This window comes from Drosophila arizonae, chromosome 2 (assembly GCF_054131065.1).
Source record: "Drosophila arizonae isolate 15081-1271.41 chromosome 2, UAZ_ARI_1.0, whole genome shotgun sequence".
NCBI classification, from domain to species: domain Eukaryota; kingdom Metazoa; phylum Arthropoda; class Insecta; order Diptera; family Drosophilidae; genus Drosophila; species Drosophila arizonae.
In genome coordinates, this window is record NC_142922.1 from 5,470,038 (window position 1) to 5,490,373 (window position 20,336).

Here is a 20,336-nt window from a genome sequence, read left to right on the forward strand (position 1 = left end):
GACAGATGTAGAGAATAGAGAAGACATTACGACAGGGAGGAGGGGAAAAAAGAATGTTGGCAGACTGACAGAGAGTGAGAGGAGAGAGATCGTGCTAGAAAAAGAAGGAAAGTGAGCGAGAAGGTGGGAGGGGGGGGGGAGAGGAAGAGAAAGAGAGAGAGAGAGAGTTAGAGCGAGAGAGAATTAGAAAGACCATGTTTTTATTTTACTTAAGGAGATTTAAGAGATTATTAACTGAAAGACAATGACAAAGGTGGAAAAAATTCATCAAATCTAAAGTCGTAAAGTTGATTGAAATATTTACGTAACAGCCGTACAAAGTTCAAGCGATAATTTAAATTTAATTGAATTAAGTCACATTCCAATCGTTTCTTATCGATTTTCAAAAGGAGCATCAATTAGATGCTTCTTCATAATTATAATGAATAAAACGAAATTTAAATTCTGAAGGCACACCTGAAAATTTATGACAGACTAATTTACTTGTTACCCAGTGTAAACGGTGTCCATTTTGCTATAATAACTGTAAATAGATGCATTTGTCTAGCCATAGAATTGGTAATACACGTAAATAACTTGTTGACATTATGAAATACGATAAAGATAATTGGTGAGATTTTAGGTTTAGCATATAATGACATAAATATAGAATAACGTACCGATTAGATAACACTTAGTATGAATGTAGATTACAATTTGTGAGTGAAAGAAATACGTGGTTTACAGTTTTCCTAGATACGTGGCTCAAAAACCCTATGAAATTAGGTCACTGTATTGCTCACCTTCACATTTTGCCACTTTTCTTTCGCTTTTCATAAGCATAATTATTATCAATTGGTAATTAGTCAATGTGATTATTGAAAACCTATTATAGCTCATCATCATTGCTGCTTTATCATGGCCACATGCGAGATATTGCCGAGTTATGGACAAAGATTTTGCAATTATTTATAATAATTACTTTGCTCAATATTTGTGTTAAAATTTTATGATTATTGCAAAATTTTTCCGAGAAAGAGAAATCGCACAACTTGCGCTTGCTCCCCTCCAGTTGGAGAAAATGCCAGACACTCACACACAAAAAGAAGAAGCAAATGCCACGCGCTTTGGGCGAGTGACTTATAGAAATGTCCATGTCCAAGTCGAAGTCGAAGTCGATGTGAATGTCGCTGTTGATGCCACTAACTAACTAAGTCAAGTCAAGTGGTTGCATGTGCGTGGTTGCTTCTGCTGCTTCAGCTGCCTCAGCTGCCTCAGTTGTTGTTGCCGCTTTGACGCGCTGGTGAAATGTGCGCAGGCGCAGCTGATATAAAATTCGCGGAGTTTCAGCAAAACACGCAAGTTGACAATTTGATGCGTTTAGTAAATCAAAAACGCTAATTACTTGATTTGGTAAGCGATTTCGAAATGCGAAGACAGGCACTAAAGCATAGAAATATGAGTGGAGAAAAATGAACAACTAGCATATACCCTGTAGGCAGATAGACTGATCACAAACATCAATTCTGACTAACAAAAATATTATCTTATCAAGTTATTTAGTAAATGTCGTATATATATTAATACTCTAATTAAAAGTCCAGACTTTCTATTATTTTTTATATAAGATTTGCTCTTTATTGTATATATATATTATTATAATAAATGTTTTCATTGAAAACCAAAACCATTTAAGTAATAAACAAGTTAAAGCAAAAAATATTATACGATTCCACAGTAAGCCACCAAAATGGTGTGGATAGCAGTGGTGGTGGCTATTATGATGCTGATGTGACCACCAGTTTGGGTGGGAATTAAACCCATAGGAATGATAGCCCGTTGGGCCAAAGTGTGGCGTATTTTCCATGGAACAGAACATCACACAGTCTTCAAATGGGTAATTTCTTTCACTTCGGTTTAAATGTTTCAACGAGAGAACTCAAACTGAGGCACAAGCAAATGACACGTTATTTAAATACTAATTTAATGCCTGATAATAATTAATAATTTCTGGTGCAATAGCTAGGAGCTACAATAAATTTAAAGTTTGATAAGATAAGCAGAGAAAGTATTTATTAGTCATGTAAAAGGAAATTTGTTCTGGATTTTAAAGTGTTTTTCATGAAAAAGGTTGATTTATATAAACTTTTTCCCAAAGCTGAGTTTTTTAATGGAAAATATGCTTATGATTTAAAAAATAGTTCAGAGTAAAATTAAAAAAAATATACTGATAGATTGATTGATTGATAGATTGAATTTTAGAGTCAACCTGTGTAAAATCAATTTCATATATCATATACTTTATATAGTTACATTATTTTTATTAGTCAAGCTCAATATACCCCACTTGAAGAGGCATTCAATAAGCATTGCGCGACACACTTAAAATAAAATAAATACAATAATTAAGTAAATATCGAATGTACCCAGTTGCTCTGCTTTGGCGCTGTTTAACAGTTTCACATAAATATTTGCGCTGGCTGCAGTCTAGTGAAATGCGTTGGCGAGAAAGTGAAATGCGTTTTAGAAAGGAAAAGGAAGCGTGCTGGGAAAACTCTCAGCTTGCCAAGCGCTTCAGCTAGTGAAGCAAATGCTGAGCTGACGAGTCGAGCTGTTCGCGCAATTAACGCGCAACCTTGACTCGGTAACAGCTTTATTATGTAGGTACATGCGTGTGTGTGTGTGTGTGTGTGTGTGTGTGTGTGTGTGTGTGTGTGTGTGTGGCATACCCCCATGAACCGCTGCTCCACTGACTCTGCCCCCTTTAGGCTGTTTGCCAAGATCTACGTTGGTTTCTTATTTTCATTTAGTTGGTACTATTTTTTATGGCTATATCAGTGACGAAACTTAACGCCCTGTTAATCCGGCTAAATGTAAATGGCGCTGCGGCAGCCCTGGCGCAAATAAATACCTATCAGAGGGCGCACCATTCAACTGCCCGCTCACCCAACCTCACCTGCTTCAGATCTATTTCGGTACGTTTAATTGTGTCTGTTTGATTGTTTTTTTTTTTTTTTTTTTTCTTTTTTTCTTTGGGTCTTTCAATTGCGCACGATTAACGCGTAAATAAGACGTGAAAATTTTGCAATTTTCCCGGCAAGGTTGATGTAGTTTTCCAGAGCTTTTCGTGCCTGCGGCCATGTGAGGCTGGCATTGAGCGCTGCTAATCAGTTGAGTTAAATCTCGCTGCCGATGGGAGTTAACCAACAACTTCTTTCGTTTCGTCTACTCTCCAGCTGGCAGCCGCCACTCCATTTTCATACTAGTTTGGCTAAAATGAAGTTGGCTTGCCAAATGGCAATTAAGACTAATTGGCCAGCCGTTGTTCGACTCGAAAAGTGCAGCCCACCACAGTCGCTGTTTTGCATAAACTCCAGCTTAATGAAAGGTTTCTCAAAGTTGCATCACAACTAGAAAATTGACTACTTAAACATGCTTAGATCATGTGTGCCGTTTAATATTAATTTTAACTTCGCGCTAGCCTAAGACATCAATGGAGTTATCTGTGCTTGCGATTATGGCCAACAGCGCGAACGCCAACCTAAATACCAAATGCCTTAGCACACATAACTTTGGCCACGGCTTCAACTCTGTCCATCATCGCATCGCATCGCATTTAAGCTTGAAGTAAGCGAGAGTCGATGGAGTCAAGCAGCTGCGCAAATCTTCAAGTGAAAAAGCGAAAATGAAGGCGAGATCAATTTTAGAATATGCTGCAGAAATACCCTAGAATTTTCGAAGTCAGAAAACTTTCAAAGCTGTAAGGAAAAATATATAAACAAAAATTAGAAAAATAAATATATTTGTCAGGCTTAACAGCATTTATATACCCTAGAATTTTCGAAGTTAGAAAACGTTCAAACTTGTAGGGAAAAAAATAAAAACCAAAAATTAGAAATAAATATATATTTGTATGGTTTAACAGATACTTTTTATTTATATATTATTTTTTTTATTATTATTTATTATTATTATTTTTTTTTTTATTATATATTTCTAATGTCTAATAAATACTCTTATATTTCTATTATTTACTATTAATTCTTGCCAGCAGTTTTCAATCAATTTTTAAATAATTTTCTGTTTATATTAAGTTGAATTTTTTATTATCTATTGTATCATATCTCTTTTTGCATTTTCTACATTTCTATGTCATTAATAAAGCTGTGAAAGTCCCTTATGGAATACCAGAAAAGCTTGGGCTAAATAAATTGAAGTCTCTTCGTTAAGTTTGCATATGCTCAATATGCCCCGTTAACTCCTTTTCTATGCTGCATTAAAACAAACAAACAACGGTCATTAGCAACTGCTTGTGTTTTAGGCGCGCTCAATTCAAATTGGCCGCAGCAGCTGCTGCAGCAACAACAACAACAGCTGCGCGCCTGCGCTCTCACTCACTCTACACAGCGCACTCACTCTCCATCTTTCTATCTCTCTCTCTCTCTCTCTCTCTCGCTCTTTAGCTCCAGCTCGTGTTTAGCTGTTGGCACTATTTCGGTCATGACATTCGTTCAGTCTGCATTTGACTTGCGCTACGTTCGGTTCGTTTAGTTAAAGCTCTCTGCTGACATTCGCTCTGCGACTGCGACTGCGACGGCGCCTGCGCGAAACGTCAAGTGAAAGATTTCGTCGGCTGTTGTTATTTTCGTTGTGAGTGCGGCGGGTGCATGTTAACGGTAAATCGTGTCTGCCGAATCAGAGTAGCGAACGCTTGCGCGGCCGTGACAAGAATTTTGCTGTGGCATTCGCCACAAATGTTCGAAGAGTTAATGAAGTGCAAAAATGTTTGTTGTCTCCGACATTGTTGTTGCTGTTGAAATCGTTGTTGGTGTCTCCGAATTGGTGTTGCTGTCGTTGTAAAGCTGAGTCTGCTGTGGGTGCTGCAGCCGCAGCAGGCGCTGTGAACAATTTGATTTGCGGTTTGCAACGCCTGACCCAGGCCTTGGCCCTAACCCTATCTAATCAACTGTCAAGTGAAAATTGTGAAGAAAACTTTAAGCTGAGTGGGGCTCTGTGAAAGATCTGCCGGCCTCCCCCTTGAGACAAACGGAAATCTACGGTAAGTTTTATCTGAAACATTTCAAATTCCAAACTGAAAATTTCACTTAAGTTTTTATGATTTTTTGTTGGTTTTTTTTTTTTTTTTCTTTTTGGAAATCCATTGTCAATTTTAAATGAAATATTCGAAATTCCAAACTGAAAATTTCACTTAAGTTTTTGTTTTTGTGAATTTTGGGCAACAGTTTTTTGTTAATTTGTGCAGCTTGAGTTTCAGTTCCCAGAGCCAAGTTGATTAGCGCTAAGGGCGCGCCCAATTAGCGGGCCAACCTGGCCAGGTAATAAAAGACAAAAAGGCAGATGAGCCAGCCGGCTCTGACACTCCGTCTATTCTAATTGAATGAAATTAACCCACTTTTTGGACGCTGTTAAAAAAATTCTTTTTTTTTTTTATAAAATTGTAGCGCTCTTTGTCTTTTTTTAATAATAATTGCCGCGAGCCCAAAAAAATATTATAATATAACTTGAAGTTGCTAGTGGGGAGTGATAGACTAACAACTACCCTGCTGTCCGATTTGTGGTAGGAAGAATAAACAAAGTAAAGAATAATACCTATCGACGCTTGAGGTATTTTTGAATTCATTTATGTATATATATATATTGTATATATGTAGGCTCATTATCATCTACATTTTCTCTCCCTCCATCATACCCTACTTTAAGTTACTTTACGGCGTATAATGAATTACTTCTTTTTGTTTGTTAGCCGCAAGCTCAGACGCCAGCTGCCAAATTATGATGAGCTGTAACCCAGTCCAGCTAGTAAATAGGTAGAACCTAGCCTTAGGCTTAAGTCTAGCTTTGGCACTGGACCCATCTACCTGAATCTGGCTAGCAACACCTCTTGGCTAGAAAGAAAGACAACAACAACAGCAACAACATTTTCCTTTGTCTCATGCTTTTCAATGTAATCAATCAATAAAGTTTGTAAGCCATGTTTACAATGCAGCACAGTTGGGCCAAATTCTAATGTTGGCTTAAATGGCTGGGCTCAACAGTTAGTTCTTTTGCTTTTGTATCCAAATTTGGAGCGTGACAAGAATTTCCTTTTGCTATGCAAAACTTGTGCGTTCTGTTTTACAACAAAATAAATCTGCGTTGGCTTCGGCTCGAATTTTTCGTTTTGGGGTCAATTTGATGTTGCGGCTGATCTCTGCTTGCCAATTGATTCATAACTTAGCGGTAGTTGGTCTATTGAAGTTCATTGTTTGCAAATGGGAATTCACAGAGTGGAAGATGCTTCGAGAATATATATGTATGTGTATATATTATTTACATACATATAATATTTTCCAGATATTAACAATTTTAGTTTCTATTTGTTTATAATTCTTTCTACTTCTATATATTAGCTTCATATTTTAATAGCATTTATTGAATGTATAATAAAATAATAAGGTTATACATACATATTTATATATATGTATATATATATGTATATATTTATATATTACATATGAATAATGCTTATGAGGCCATAAAGATTTGAAAAATTTATATACTCTAATTTTGTTTTTAATTTTCATAATTTATTTGATCTAAAAATCTACGTTATCTTACATACTATTGCATATATTAAAGTATGCAGGTATAACATAAACAATTTAAAAGATAAATGTTTGTTGCCGATTTTTGAAAATTGTTTACGAAATTAATCGAAGTTAAGCTCCCAGTTGATTTTTATTTTACTTTATTAGTTTAATTAAAAAATTATAGACATTCCATTTATGTACAGGATGTAGACTATTATAGCAATTGGCTTCAATTATATTCAATTTAAAAATTTAGTGTTTTTTTTTTTTTTTATTTGATTTTTTTTCAATTATGAGTATTTTTTTTTTTTTTTTAATATATAATTATGATAATCTCAAACGTCGAGCTCTTTGTAGCTTTAATTCAGAGCAATTTTTGTTTGTATATTCCCAAGACATTTTGAAGCACGCACAGCATCTCATGGCTGAGCCGAGCTGAGCAAGTGTATTAAGTGTAATTTAACTGTACTTCTAGCCCAATTTTTTTGGCAGTGCTGCCTAGTAATTGCAACAGGTGCTCTGCTCAATTCGCACAGCCACTTGCCAGGGATTCTGAATGGGAGTAGAGAAAAAAAATTGGTTAATCGCCGGCGCACGTGAGCGCCAATGGGTGCTCGCAGCTCGTTATGGACAGCAACAAAAAAAGAGTAGGAGATACATAGATACATAGGTGGCTCGATTGCATGCTAGCGCCTGTTGGCCGGGGTAATTAGAAGTTTGTTGGCCTGCGAAAATCACACAGAAAGGCAGCCACAGTCATAGCCACAGTCATAGCGACAGAGACAGCAGTCAAAACAATAAAAGCAAACATAACAAATTGTTGTAATAATAGTCGTAAAAAATAATAAGAAAAAAGTTATGTTTGTTTCTTTTTGCTTGAACAACAAATCATTTCACATTTCCACTTGGGCTCAGCTCTGGCTTAGACGCCGTCTCTGGTCTCTCGGCCGGGTTCATTAAACCGTCGCCAGCTCAGCCGTCTGGTGTGGCTAACAGCTCTGTGGCTGCTCTGGCAGCTAAAATGGACCGCAGAGTTCTACAGCTTCGGCTTCCGTTCTCAGCTTCGGCACTGTCACCAACAGCAGCTGCATGTGCGCTTACATAACACGCCCCTCCGCTGCTTAGCTCCCTGCCCACCCCACAGCCCACCTGGCTCAGCCGAGCGTGGCGCGATCTCAGGTGTCATAGGCTTTGGCTTTTTGTGGCTTTTTCTCGCCCATCTCTCAATTTGTCGCCCATTGTGGCATAATTGTATTGCAATCATCGCACAGCCCTTTCCCTGGGCCCATCCATCTGGCTGGAGCCCTGCTGCTGCGTGCGTGTGTATCTGGAAATCTGTTTGCTTAGCCGCGCTTTGTGCCGGCTCATGTTGGCCCATGTCGTTGCTCGCTGTTCTGGCCAGATAGTGAGGAAGTCATCTGCATGAGCTCAGCAACAATCGCACACACAGTTTGTGGCCTTATCTATGGGATTTGCGGGCAAACATGTAGCGGGAAATCTGACGCGACAGCACGTGAGAGAGAGTGAGAGAGAGGGAGGGAGGTTCGCACATCATGTAGAGATAGCCAGGTAGAAAGATCGAGAGCGAGGCGCACACTGAAGCTGACAAATCCTGTGCAACGTTTTGGCCACACGTTGCGGCACAATTCGTGCCATTTGGTTCCCACAATCTGCCAACTGCAGTTGCCGAGCGATTTGTTGGAATAAATTGTAATAAATACATAAATTATAATTAAAGAATAGTTCTCATAATGGATATGATCGGTGTATAACACGCATAAGTCTGCATTGTTTGTTGAGATATCTCAATCTGTATCTTATTCTGATAAAGCCCAGCTTAGAGATTTTAATTGACATGTGAATCATGTGGTATAACAATTGGAAATAGGATATATACATATGGTATATATGCAACATTTAACTATAAATATTGAATTTTGACAGTAAGTCATCTCTTTAAGAAAATCACATTAATAATCACATTAATTTATCCTTTCTGTAATATCGAAGGAGCAATTCCGTTCACCAGTATTGACTGGTATGAATATCCCAATAATATCTATCGATTCTTTTATCTCGATAGTTCTATCCTTTCATTTATTTAAAAAAGGAAATACATTTGTCTTTCTTTCATTTCATTCCATTCTCAACATTTATTTTCTCATCTCATATCTTCGCCTCACTAGCTTGCATTTAATTTAATTTCTTTGCTTTATTATATTATATATTATTTTTACGTTCTCCTGCCTTCTTCTGTCTTTCTTTCTCTCCTCAACATAACTAATGCTTCTTGTATCTTCCTCTACTCCTTTTACTCCATCCTCTCTACTCATCTCCACTCATCTCTACTGCTCACTTATTTCACTTCCGTCTCTTCCCTTACCATCACTTCTCTTATTCACTCTTTTCCTCCCGTTCTCCCATATATGTATGTATGTATACAGATATCTACAGTTCTACCCTTTTCCTGCTCGACTCACTCAAATTATGGTATCTTCTAGTCAGTCAACGCTCGTCCAACAAGCTCTATCGTGTGTTTATTAAAATATATAAATCTTTAGTAGATTTCAACTTGTTCATAAAATAATTTTCTCACCGAAACACACCTTGTTCAGGCGCTAGTTGGAGCCGAAGTAACGGCAAAGCGCATTTAGAATGAAACCGAACAACAGAGGAAAAAACAACAACTACAACTACATCAACATCAACATCAACTAACAACAACAACAACAATAACTGACAACAAGTGGCTCCCCGGGCAGCATAAAAGCAAAGGGGTGGGGCTGGAGCTGACGAAGGGAGAGGAGAGAAGGGGTTTTTGTTTCAATTAAGGCGTCTACCTGGCCGTTAAGCGGGACCAGGTAATGCACAAGTCTTGAACTCTTTTGGGTGGGTCACTTCCAGCCTTGGCTGGAGGCGCTGCGCTTGGCTGCCTCCCATATGCACAGGCCAGGCCGCCAAGCAGCAATTGTTGCTAGGCATAAAATGTTTAATTCTTGGGAACACACAGACATTACACAAACAGATATTACCAACAGGGCAACTGCCCAAACCTCATCTGCAGCTCTTTCGCTGGTTCAGCTTCAGCGCGCATTGCCGCTCGAATTCCATGTAAATATGCGAGTTGCATTCAACAAAACAGGTGAAATATGCCTGAGTGGGCGGGGGATAGATTTAACAAGAACTTGTTGTACTTAAAATATGAAACTTTCCTAAATACTAGACCAAAGTATGGCTAAAGACTTTGCTCAGCCTCGCTTGATGGGTGGCAGCACCAAGATGAAGCGAGTCGTGTTGTTGTTGCTTCTTCTTGATCTGCTCATGATCATGCAAATGTTTTGCTACTGCATGCATTGAAGGTAGCCTGGAGTCAAATGATGGTTTATATATTTAGTCTAAATTCATGCTTGAGATATATTAAATTATATTTAAGTATGAGATGTTGGTATAAATTATGAATATAAGTACACGATTTCTATGTTTGTATGCCAATTTTATATATGTTTTATGCAGATACTTCGAGTAAGTAGGTAATTATTTATATTGAATGCAATAGTTAAAGTTTAATAAACAGTTGGAGTAAATCAATGAAATTCATTAAAATTATATTTATTTGAGATCTATTCGAGTTCTGATTTTTCAGATGTGATATATTTTTCATTTTTCCGCTCATTCATGATACGCATCAAATTCTCACCTGTGCTGAAATTTTGTCCATAGCTCCAAACACTTCAGAACGTGATCTTTCATAATCTGGTTCAGTTACTCCTTCAATATCGTCTTTATTCACTCATTTGTAGGATAGTATCGTCCTCTCAAGTAAAAGTCAATGTCACACAGAGAGGTAAAGGGCCTGAGGAATCAGATGCCTAGTCCATCGGTGGATTTTTTGAGTAGTCTCGTATGTATATGTGTAATTGATCCTAAAGAAATTGATTCTATAGAGTATTGTAGCTTTAGAGGATTGAATCTGGAAATCAAGTATATTTAAGGGAAAATAATTCAGTGCTTTATTCTGAACTAGTTCCAAATGCAGAAAAATGAAAAATGAAAATGATCAAAAAATGTGATCAACTTACTCTTCTTCAGCATTTGTGTTTAATACAATGAAATCTTCTGTTTTTTTTTATTTAATTGTTATTGTCATTTTTATTGCTTTATAACAAACTAGCTGGCCCGGCAAACGTTGCATTGCCCTCTATATTATTTCTAGGTAAAAAATTGTTGAAAGCTATGTTGTTCAGGCTGGGATACACTGATAAATTTATTAATCGGATTTTCATTCAAGCACCTTGTTGTAAACGACATTCTTCGTTTTTTGGTCGGGTGCAAGAACAAATAATGCGGATCGTTTGCCAACACGTGAGCATGCCACGTACAATTGACCATGAGAAAAACACGCATTTTCTAGATTGAGGCCACAAATAGTCAAAGATTGGCCCTGTGACTTGTTGATCGTCATGGCGAAGGCAAGACGAAGCGGGAATTGAATTCGTTTAAATTCAAAGGGCATATCTGTTGAGCTCATCGGAATCCTAGGAATAAGAACTTCCTCATCTTTAAATTTTCCTTTGAGTATCAACGCGTGAATCACATTGCTCATCAGTTTTCTTATCACCAAACGCGTTCCATTGCACAGTTTTGGTTGGTTTAAATTTCTAAGCATGCAAATCATGGAGAATTGCTCTTTTCATAGCTGTGTTCATTTCTTGACGCCGGTCAAGTTGTTCTTCCATATTGCCCATGAAGTATATTTGCAAGAATTTTTGCTGTGCATCTTCAATAGGTTGCAATGATCCAATGCGATGGCAAATCTGGCCTTGAATCTTTAAATTCAAAGCCATAGTTATTATAGTTATATTTACAAACACTATTTACAGAAATCTAACAAACTACATTATTCAAAATTTTTTTTTGGCAGTCATAGAAAATAAAATTTTTAACGTAAATTACCTTAAATATCCGTCTCCAATATTTTCCGCCCCAAATTATGTCATTTGGAAACAGGCATTGTATTTTTGAGTGTTCGCTAGAAAATGTCGTGATTCTAGTGTTTCGCCATAAAGCAGGGAACGCAATGGCTATGGTGACCGCTAATGGCAATGTCACTTTACCACTAAGGCAGCACAAACCGGGCGTTTCACCAGCAAACTTCAATGCGCCACAATGCTAGCAAACAACGTCCATTGGACCAATGCAAACTAAACGATTCAAGCTGTAATCAATGGTGCAATCATATCGAAACGCTGCTCGATTCAAATCAATCCTTGAACCATTTCTTATTGCCATTTCACGGGCTGCCTCTCTTTGAGAAGCACGAATTAAGGCCCTTCTTCCCTGGGTACTAACGCGGAGCCTTTCTCGGGCGATTTCTCGCTCTTCGTCAGATAATTGACTCGCGCTATTCCGTTGCCTAATTGCATTATGGGTCCGCCGGGAAAGATTAGATCTTCTAGGACGCGGCATTTTTATACTCATTCACGAAAGTGAATCAGTATATTGGTTTTGTGCAATGTCCGTCTTGCTGTCCGTCCGTCTGTCCGTCTGTCCGTCTGTCCGTCTGTCCGTCCGTCCGTCTGTCCGTCTGTCCGTCTGTCCGTCTGTCCGTATGAACGCAATCTATTTCGGCGCTATTGAAGCTAGAGACTTGAAATTTGGAACACATACTCGTGTATATCTCCGATTTATAAAGTGTTAAAATTTTCCCGATCCGCCCACTAGGGGCGTGGCAAATCGGAAAATGCATTTTCCGATATACCAGAAATCATGTTTGTTGAAGAGCTAGAAAGCTGAAACTTGGTATGTAGGTCCGCGTTGACCACCCAAGATCACGAGCTATGGCGGATATATCTACGCCCATTGGGGGCGTGGCAAATCGGATAAAACTGTATCTCCTAAAGTTATAAACCTAGAATGCTGAAATTTTGCACGTCAGCTAATGGTATGATTCTATAAAGTCTGAAGATAAATTATAAGTCTACGCCCGTTGGGGGCGTGGCAAATCGGACCTGAAGATATAGTGATTTTTTAAATTCTCCTATATTTTGGACACTATTGATGGCAGAGACCTCAAATTTTGTATATATACTCGGACTGATCACCCAAGACCAAAAAGTTTTGTCGGATATATGTCCGCCCACAGGGGGCGTGGCAAACCGCAAAAGTTTATATCTCCTAAAGTATAATAGCTAGAAGCTTCAAATTTGGATAGTTGAGTTACTGGTAGCCTCCTCTATCGATTCCCCAAAAATAATTTTTACGCCTCTTTAGGGGCGTGGCATATCGAAAAATACCCTGTAATTTTCACATTTTTTTAGGGTAAGCATTCAAACTTTGCAGTTAGGGTAACGTTATCTCTTTCTAAAAACTGACCAAAAATGAGGTGTCTACGCCCAGTTGGGGCGTGGCAAATCGGAAAAACCTGTATATTCTACAGTATTAGAACGAAACTTAACTACTAAATTGTTGATGGGATGTGAATGAGTATTCCGCAGTCGGTAACGCCCGACTGCAACGTTCTTACTTGTTATTAATAGTAATACTGCCCTCGCACAAAACCATATAAAACAATCGAGAAATATAAATATAAATAATTTACACAAATTTATGTTTGAGACAAACAAATACCTGAACTTTCGAGATATTTAGCTTTTGTAAAAGTCCAAAAATACAATTTTTAATAATTAACTTTTTTTTTAATTTCGAATTTTGAATTTTGAATTTTTTATTTATTTTTGATTGTTAGGTTTTAATCTTTTGATTTTTTTTTTTAATTTTTGCAGATTTTTGATTTGAAATATTTATAAAGTTTAAAAGTCCGAAAATATAAAAAGCCAAAAATACACTTTTTAATAATTACCTTTTTTTTTTAATTTCGAATTTTTAATTTTTTATTTATTTTTTGAACAGTCAGGTTTTAATCTTTTGATTTTTTGCAGATTTTTGATTTGAAATATTTTTCCTTTTGATTTGAAAATTTTTTTTTTTTTTTTTTTTTTTTTTTTTTTTTTTTTTTTTTGAATAGTCAGGTCTGCTCGAGGTCAGGAGACCGTAGACTGACTGACTACATTTGTTTATTTACTTCTACACTATTGTCAAAACTGTCACTGTTACCAAGCCTACTGGGTATAAAAAAAATTTGAACATTTGGGGAAAAAACCGCGTTTTTCAAGTATTCGGCAAATTTTTTCAGTATTTTTAAGACCCTATACTAAACTCGTTGCGGAGACAAATCCAACAAATCAAAAACCATGAAAATTGGTTCGGCCCAAATCAAGTTATAAGCAGTCTTCACTTTTACACAACTTTCTTTTATATATATAGATTCGAAAATCTTATTCAAGATTTGAATTGCTTAGATTTTATATAAATCGACAAGTTTCCCCAACTGGTATTCCAAATTAAAAAGCACATTGCTCAACGCTGACAGAAGAATAAGAGACAAGAGGTATCTCTATCTTCTTGTACTATATATTTGATCAGAAATTCAGCATGCGAGCTGAGTAATGAATATGACTGACTAAGGTCAGTCTTAATAAATATTTAAGAAATCATTTATGTCATAAAGTTAACAGAGACTGAGGCATGCAGATCAGACAGGCTACATTGACTGATTAAAGTCTACAGATAAACACAAATCATACCTATCTCCCACACAAACAGGGAACTCGAGTGGGAGGGGGAGAGAAAGATAGAGAGAGGGAAGTATTTGCACGTGAAATATGCCCAATGGGTTAAATGCATTATTTAGCATTATTTATGGCTTCACATTTGAATAGCTGTGGAAAATGTGAAAAGTTTTCAGCTCCTTTGATGGCTGTAAAATTTTTTTCTTTCTCTTGTTGTTGTTGTTGTTGTTGTTAGTGCCTCATTGTCTGCGCCTTGTTTTCCTAGTTGTCATTTGTGCAGTGGAAAAACTCCCACAATTGCAATCACAGATATGATATGATATGTTAGCTATACACACACACATATATACGTATACATAGATATGTGTGTATGTATTTCCTGAACAATTGCTGCGACTCGTTAGCTGGTGTGTGCGTAAGGCCTTAAGTTATGATAAATTATGTGGCCACGCCCACTCGCACGCCCCCCGCTGGTGAAAGTGGCAATTGTTGTGTGTTGTGCCTAAGCGAATTCTTACCCAGACAGATTTCCTATTTATTAACAATTGTGCACACACACACACATATATATGTGCATATGTATGTATTTATTAATGATTTCTTTCTTTCTTTATTCTTTTTTTGCAGCAAAAACTACGCACAGAGTTTGGCAATTCGCAATTGGCAATTCCCACGCCATGTCCATGGAACCGAAGTTGTTGTAAGACGCAGTTGCTCTCGATTCTCATTCACATTTGTATAAAGATAACACACGCGCATCCGACCATCCCATATTAACCAGTTAGTTGCATAGCCAGTCAGTAATTAGAGCCGGACTCGTCGACAGGAAACAGCTGCTGCTGAAGAACCACCAGGACGCCATCTACCAGAACCAGTGCCAGTCCCTGTGCCTGCCCATGGCGGACAGTCGGGAGCGAATTCGCGGACCGTCGCGCGATGGCCGCGAGTTTCTGACCAGTCCGCGCCAGGTGCTGCGCCGGCTGATGCTGCTCTCGGAGGGCCGGCAATATCGGGAGGCGGCGGGCGTGGTGGGTCGCTTGGGTCCGTCGGTGCTGCACTCGGTGATCGCGGAGCTGCCCATTGATCTGCTGCTGGAGCATCTGCCGCACAGCGCCTATCTGCTGGAGTCGTTCTACACAAGGTAAGTCGAAGAGACTTGCGTTGCCCTCTGCCCAACCGCCCTCCACTTGCTCTCTCTCTCTCTCTCTCTCTCGTACTTAGGCTAACCACGCTGAACAGCACGCCCAAGCCGGATGTGCCCAGCGAGACGGTTGTTTGGCAGCTGGTGCGCCTCTTTGCCAACCCACACGAGCCCGGCCTGCGACAGCGCTGCTCCAAGCTGATGCAGGCGCTGGCCCAGTATGAGCCCGGGCTGAGGCAGGTGCTGCGCGAACGGCGGCGCAGCTTCGACAATGCAGTGCAGGGATTGGGCGTGCATGGACTGACCACAGATGCCTCCGGGCAGCTGATATCGTTGCACGTGGCGCTGAAGGCGGAGCTGCAGCGGCACGTGGACACCTACAAGATGGCCATACACAAGCTGGAGGAGCTGAGCATGGTCACGAGCAATCAGGACCCGGCGCACTCCTCCCACCAGCGGCTGCTGGCCATCAACTACGGCGACATCCAGCAGCGCCTGATTGACAACAAGACCCTGCTGACCATGCTCGATAAGCCGGCGCTGAAGCAGCTCCACACGCTCGTCGAGAATCTCAGCACGCGCGTCGAGAACGACAAGGAGGTGCTGTCCTGTGTGGGCCAGGTGAAGCGCCTGGATGCCCAGGCACACATCGAGAAGCGCCCGGCCGCCGGCCTGCTGATGAACTTCTCGCGCGGCTGCGAGGTGGTGCTCCACATGATGGGCCCGGAGAGCGTGCCGCCCAGTCCGCTGGCGGCCAACAAAGCCACAGCCGCGGGCAGCGCCGGCGGCAGCAGCTGCAGCGACGGCTACCACTCCGACGACTCGGCCAGCGAGGATGGCAGGTAAGTCAGCCAGACAGCTCAGCCAGCTGCCATTGTTTTCTCCGCTCAAAATGCGGCTTGACATCATTTTTGCTGATGTCTGCGCACCCCACGCACCCTCACCTCAAAACCGACTCTCATCCGTAACTTCTTTCCATTGGCAACAACCCACGTCACAGCGAATTGGTGTCACACTATCGAAATCTCTACATCGAGAACCGAGCAGACGCCCTGGAGGCGTTGGACAGCTTGCCCCAGCTCAAGCACGTCCACAGTCTGAAGGCCAAGATACTCTTCTCCATGATTGTGGTAAGTAAAGAAGATTTTAATTTATTTAGAAGCTGAAGCCGTAAAAATTCAAATTAGTAGCAATTCAATTCAGATATTATTATTTGTGAAATATTTTAGATTAGATCGAATAGCGAATTTTAGACTTTTATGTTACATTTGAATTATTTATTAACTCTAAATAAAGCTCTAGTTATGGTAATAGATATTTTTTACTTGAATTCTTTTTTTTTTTTTTTTTTTTTTTTTTTTTTTTATAAACCATAAATATTTGATGCGATATAATAATGAAAAGACGTATATAAATAGGCTAATCAAAAATAAAATATTACATTTAAATTACAAAAATGTACATTAAAAATAATTATCAATATATATATATATAAAAAATATTAAAACAAAAATGTATTTAATTCACTAAATATAAATTTATTTATTTAAAAAAAAATATATAAGCAATATATATAATTCTTTAATATTAAAAAATATTTTTCAAAAATGCTTTCCAAATATACATATATATTTTTTATTTATTTACTTATTTTTTTTTTATTATTTATATATACATATATGTATATATTTAATTTTTTTTTTATTTATTTAATATATTAGAGATAGATATATACGAACTAAACGGCTGGATTAGCATTCGCATATGGCAAAGAAAATAGGGAATCAGTTAACTGGTGATTTGCATGTCTCTCAATTTGGTCCATAAAAAGAGATAAATTAATAGATATGCATAATTTGATTATAAATAAAATGTTTTTGCTTAAGTTCAATAGTTTGCTTAAAGCATAGGAATAAATTATGTTAAACTTAAATTAGAAAATCTAAGAACTTTTACCTAATTCGAGAGCAAAGCAAATTTGGACCATACAAAAATCATTAAATTAACATAACAAATTGGAGTCATTAATCAAATGGGAATATCAAATTTATATACATTCTTAAATGTTTAAAACAGCTATATTTATTGAGTTGTTAAAGATCAAGAATGATTTAAAATTTGCGCCAAATTGAAAAGTTTATAAATTATTTGAAATTCAAAATGAGAAAATCATTTTAAATATTTTGCCAATTCACGTTGATTACGATGTTTGTGACTTTGCTTGTTTAGCCCACGCTTGAGTTTGAGAAATCTAAAGGCTGGCCGCAAATTGTTATTGCAAAATATCAATTTGCAGTGCAACGCAACGCTGCAAGCGCTGGAACTGGAGCTGGAGCTGGAGCTGGAGTTGGCGCCGCAGCTGCTCGAGTTTCGTGGCGCTGATTAAGTGTTATAGAAGAAAGTAAAGCGCCGCGGGGCTGAGAAATTACGTTGGCGATTGAGCTTGTTTCTGCCGGCTGTCGATAAATAACTTTCGATCTTCGGCGCTGAATAGAGACAAGTGGTTAGATAGATGAATGACACCGGCAATTGGCCGGATCAGCTGCTCTGGCCTGGCTCGGCTCGGCCCGGTCTTTGGCCGTGGGCAGCTATTGAGCCATGGGTAATGATTGGCATATTTCAAACCTTCTTTTCTGTCTTTCTTTCTCATATTTTGTGCAGCTTTCTTTTCGCCTGTGCCACGGCATGCGGGAGCGCAAGGTGTTGGAGGTGCGCCGCGTGCTCAACTGCGCGCTGGACAGCAGCAGCGAGACGGCCCTGGCCCTGGACCGTTCGGTGCGCCATCATCTGCACGAGACAACCGAGAGCTTTCCGCTGGGCGAGATCGAGCGATCCGTGTTCAATCAGGTGCTGTCCACGCTGCACGAGTATCCCTGCTTGGAATCCTGTCCGCCGCTGACGCACTTCGTCAGCGCCTGCGTGCGACTGGCCTGGCGCATGATTAACCAAAAGGCGCCCTACTATCTGGACACTGATTTCAATCTGGGTAAGATGATGCACTAAATAAATGTTTATTTACATATTTCATGAAATTTACTTTTATGTTATTATTATCTAGGTTTTCTGCGTCCCGAGAAGCACGAACGCCACCCGCAGTCGGATCGTCGCTCGGACCTGATCAAGGCCTTCCTCTGGCCCGCTCTGATGCAGAACAACCAGTGCGCCTTCAAGGCAGTCGTGGCCACCTAGCTGACCCAGCCGCCTACTTAACTAGCTTAAGTTACGCAATTTGTACATAATTTATCTTACTCTTACTCGTAATTCCAATAAACTTAACCTAAACTCTAAGCATAAGATGTCGATATTTTGGCTAGGCATAAGTGATGGGCTTCAGTCGGACGCTGTGGCTGCGCTCCTTGTTGGTGCAGAGCAGCGGGTGCTCCGCATAGAACTCAATGATCTCGCAGGGCGAGCTGAAGTGGCGCTCGTGCGGCTTCCACTGGCCAATGGCGAATCTCTGGCGCATATCAATTTGCCGCACAAACAGGTGATAATAGTGGCCGCCCGCCCAGATGCTCACGATGTACTTGATGCACACGTCCGTCGCCTTGAATGGACGCACTAGGCAGGCGCCGTCCTCTCGCTGATAGAGCATGCGCTCGGCCATGCTGCGGTCCACGGTGAAGTAATATTGCTCGGTTTCGATCTGACGCTGCTCGATCTCCACATAGTTGGCATCGGCTTCATCTGCAGTTAAATAAGCAAGTGTGAGTGAGTGTGTGTATGTGTATGTATTTGAGAAAGGCCATATGTAATATTCTAAATAAGTCTGAGGAGTCTGGCATAGTCTTCTTTGTGGTAAGCAGTACAAACAGTTCTCAGATTGTACCAGATCTTACCATCGGGAACATTTTTGTATGTATTAAGAAGCTTCTTCTTCGGGACACAAATATGGCATTAACTTTTTCTTCTGTTATGTAAAGAGTAGAAATATTTGGCATTATTATAATTATTATTTCGTTCTCTCCAATTCCAGAAGTATCTGAAGTTGAATCTAATAATCTAATCTTTCTAAACTCACCCAAGCTACAAATATATAAATACAATTCTCTAGATTGATGAACAACACGTCGTTAACATATAACAAACAATGTTGGTCAAGTTTGTTACCAATCTATATCCCACTATCAATATAGAACAAAGAAAGTGTTCTGTTTGATTAAACTATAGGTGTATTGGCACCTCGTCATGCCGGAAAGCTTATTATCAAAGTGTCTCGCTCAGAACTCACCCACTATGACATAATCGTGTGGTGCTGCTCGTCGCAGGTCGTCATCAACCATCGATTCTGAAACTTGTTTGTCCGCGTCGCTGTCGACGTCGGCGTCGCCGTCGCTGTCACCGGGCTGGCGCCTGTAGCTGCCGCAGCAGACACAGCAGCTCCGCCGATAGCCACTGGCGCAGTTGCGATCCGTGAGGCTGTTGAAGAGGCGCGCGAACAGATTCTGCAGAACCGTCCAATAGACACGTGCGCACCAGCACATGGCGTACTCAATGGCTGAATGGCTGAATGGAATTGGAGCCAATCTCTGCTTAGTTTAATTTGATTTCTGGTTCTAGTTCGTTGCCGTTGCGCCACATCTTCGCGATGTCTGAGCAAACACTGAGCCACTGAGCCACTGTGCCTGCGCCCAGAGCAGCAGTGTCTGGACTACTGCCGGAGCGTCTATTAATTAAAAAGTGCTTAATGCGCAGCTCAGCAGACGTGACAGTGTGTGTGTGTGTGTGTGTGTCTGTATGTATAAAATCATAAAGATATGATATATACACAATAATATTTATTTACCCTATAAAGTTTTCAAATATATGCATCAGGTGAAATCAAATACTCATTTTATATGCACTGATTTCTGAGGGAATCTAATATATATAGTTAACAATAAATTGATTTTCATCATTTATATAATGAATTAAAAAAAAATCTTTAAATATTTTAATATTACATATTTCTTTAGAGTCTTTTTTATAGGGTAACTGCGAGTCCATCCGCGTACTCCA

General features: G+C 39.4%; 2 protein-coding genes and 1 long non-coding RNA gene across 3 annotated transcripts; 1 reads left to right on the forward strand and 2 right to left on the reverse strand.

Annotated features, from left to right (window-relative positions):
* Positions 1–4,053: 4,053 nt before the first annotated feature.
* LOC108619480 (uncharacterized) lies at positions 4,054–18,626 on the forward strand. Its single transcript, XM_018016091.2, has 7 exons — positions 4,054–5,038; positions 14,825–14,897; positions 15,024–15,338; positions 15,419–16,180; positions 16,339–16,468; positions 18,000–18,324; positions 18,397–18,626. The coding sequence occupies exons 2-7, from the start codon at positions 14,875–14,877 to the stop codon at positions 18,525–18,527; spliced, it is 1,686 nt and encodes a 561-aa protein (XP_017871580.1). The 5' UTR covers positions 4,054–5,038; positions 14,825–14,874; the 3' UTR covers positions 18,528–18,626.
* Positions 10,200–13,866, reverse strand: LOC149270235 (uncharacterized). The gene is made up of 3 exons (XR_016271600.1): positions 13,197–13,866; positions 10,649–13,110; positions 10,200–10,539 (listed from the first exon to the last, which is right to left on the reverse strand). It is a non-coding gene; the product is annotated as an uncharacterized LOC149270235 (long non-coding RNA).
* Positions 18,326–20,016, reverse strand: LOC108619588 (uncharacterized). Its single transcript, XM_018016259.2, has 2 exons — positions 19,570–20,016; positions 18,326–19,025 (listed from the first exon to the last, which is right to left on the reverse strand). The coding sequence occupies exons 1-2, from the start codon at positions 19,820–19,822 to the stop codon at positions 18,649–18,651; spliced, it is 630 nt and encodes a 209-aa protein (XP_017871748.1). The 5' UTR covers positions 19,823–20,016; the 3' UTR covers positions 18,326–18,648.
* Positions 20,017–20,336: the final 320 nt, after the last annotated feature.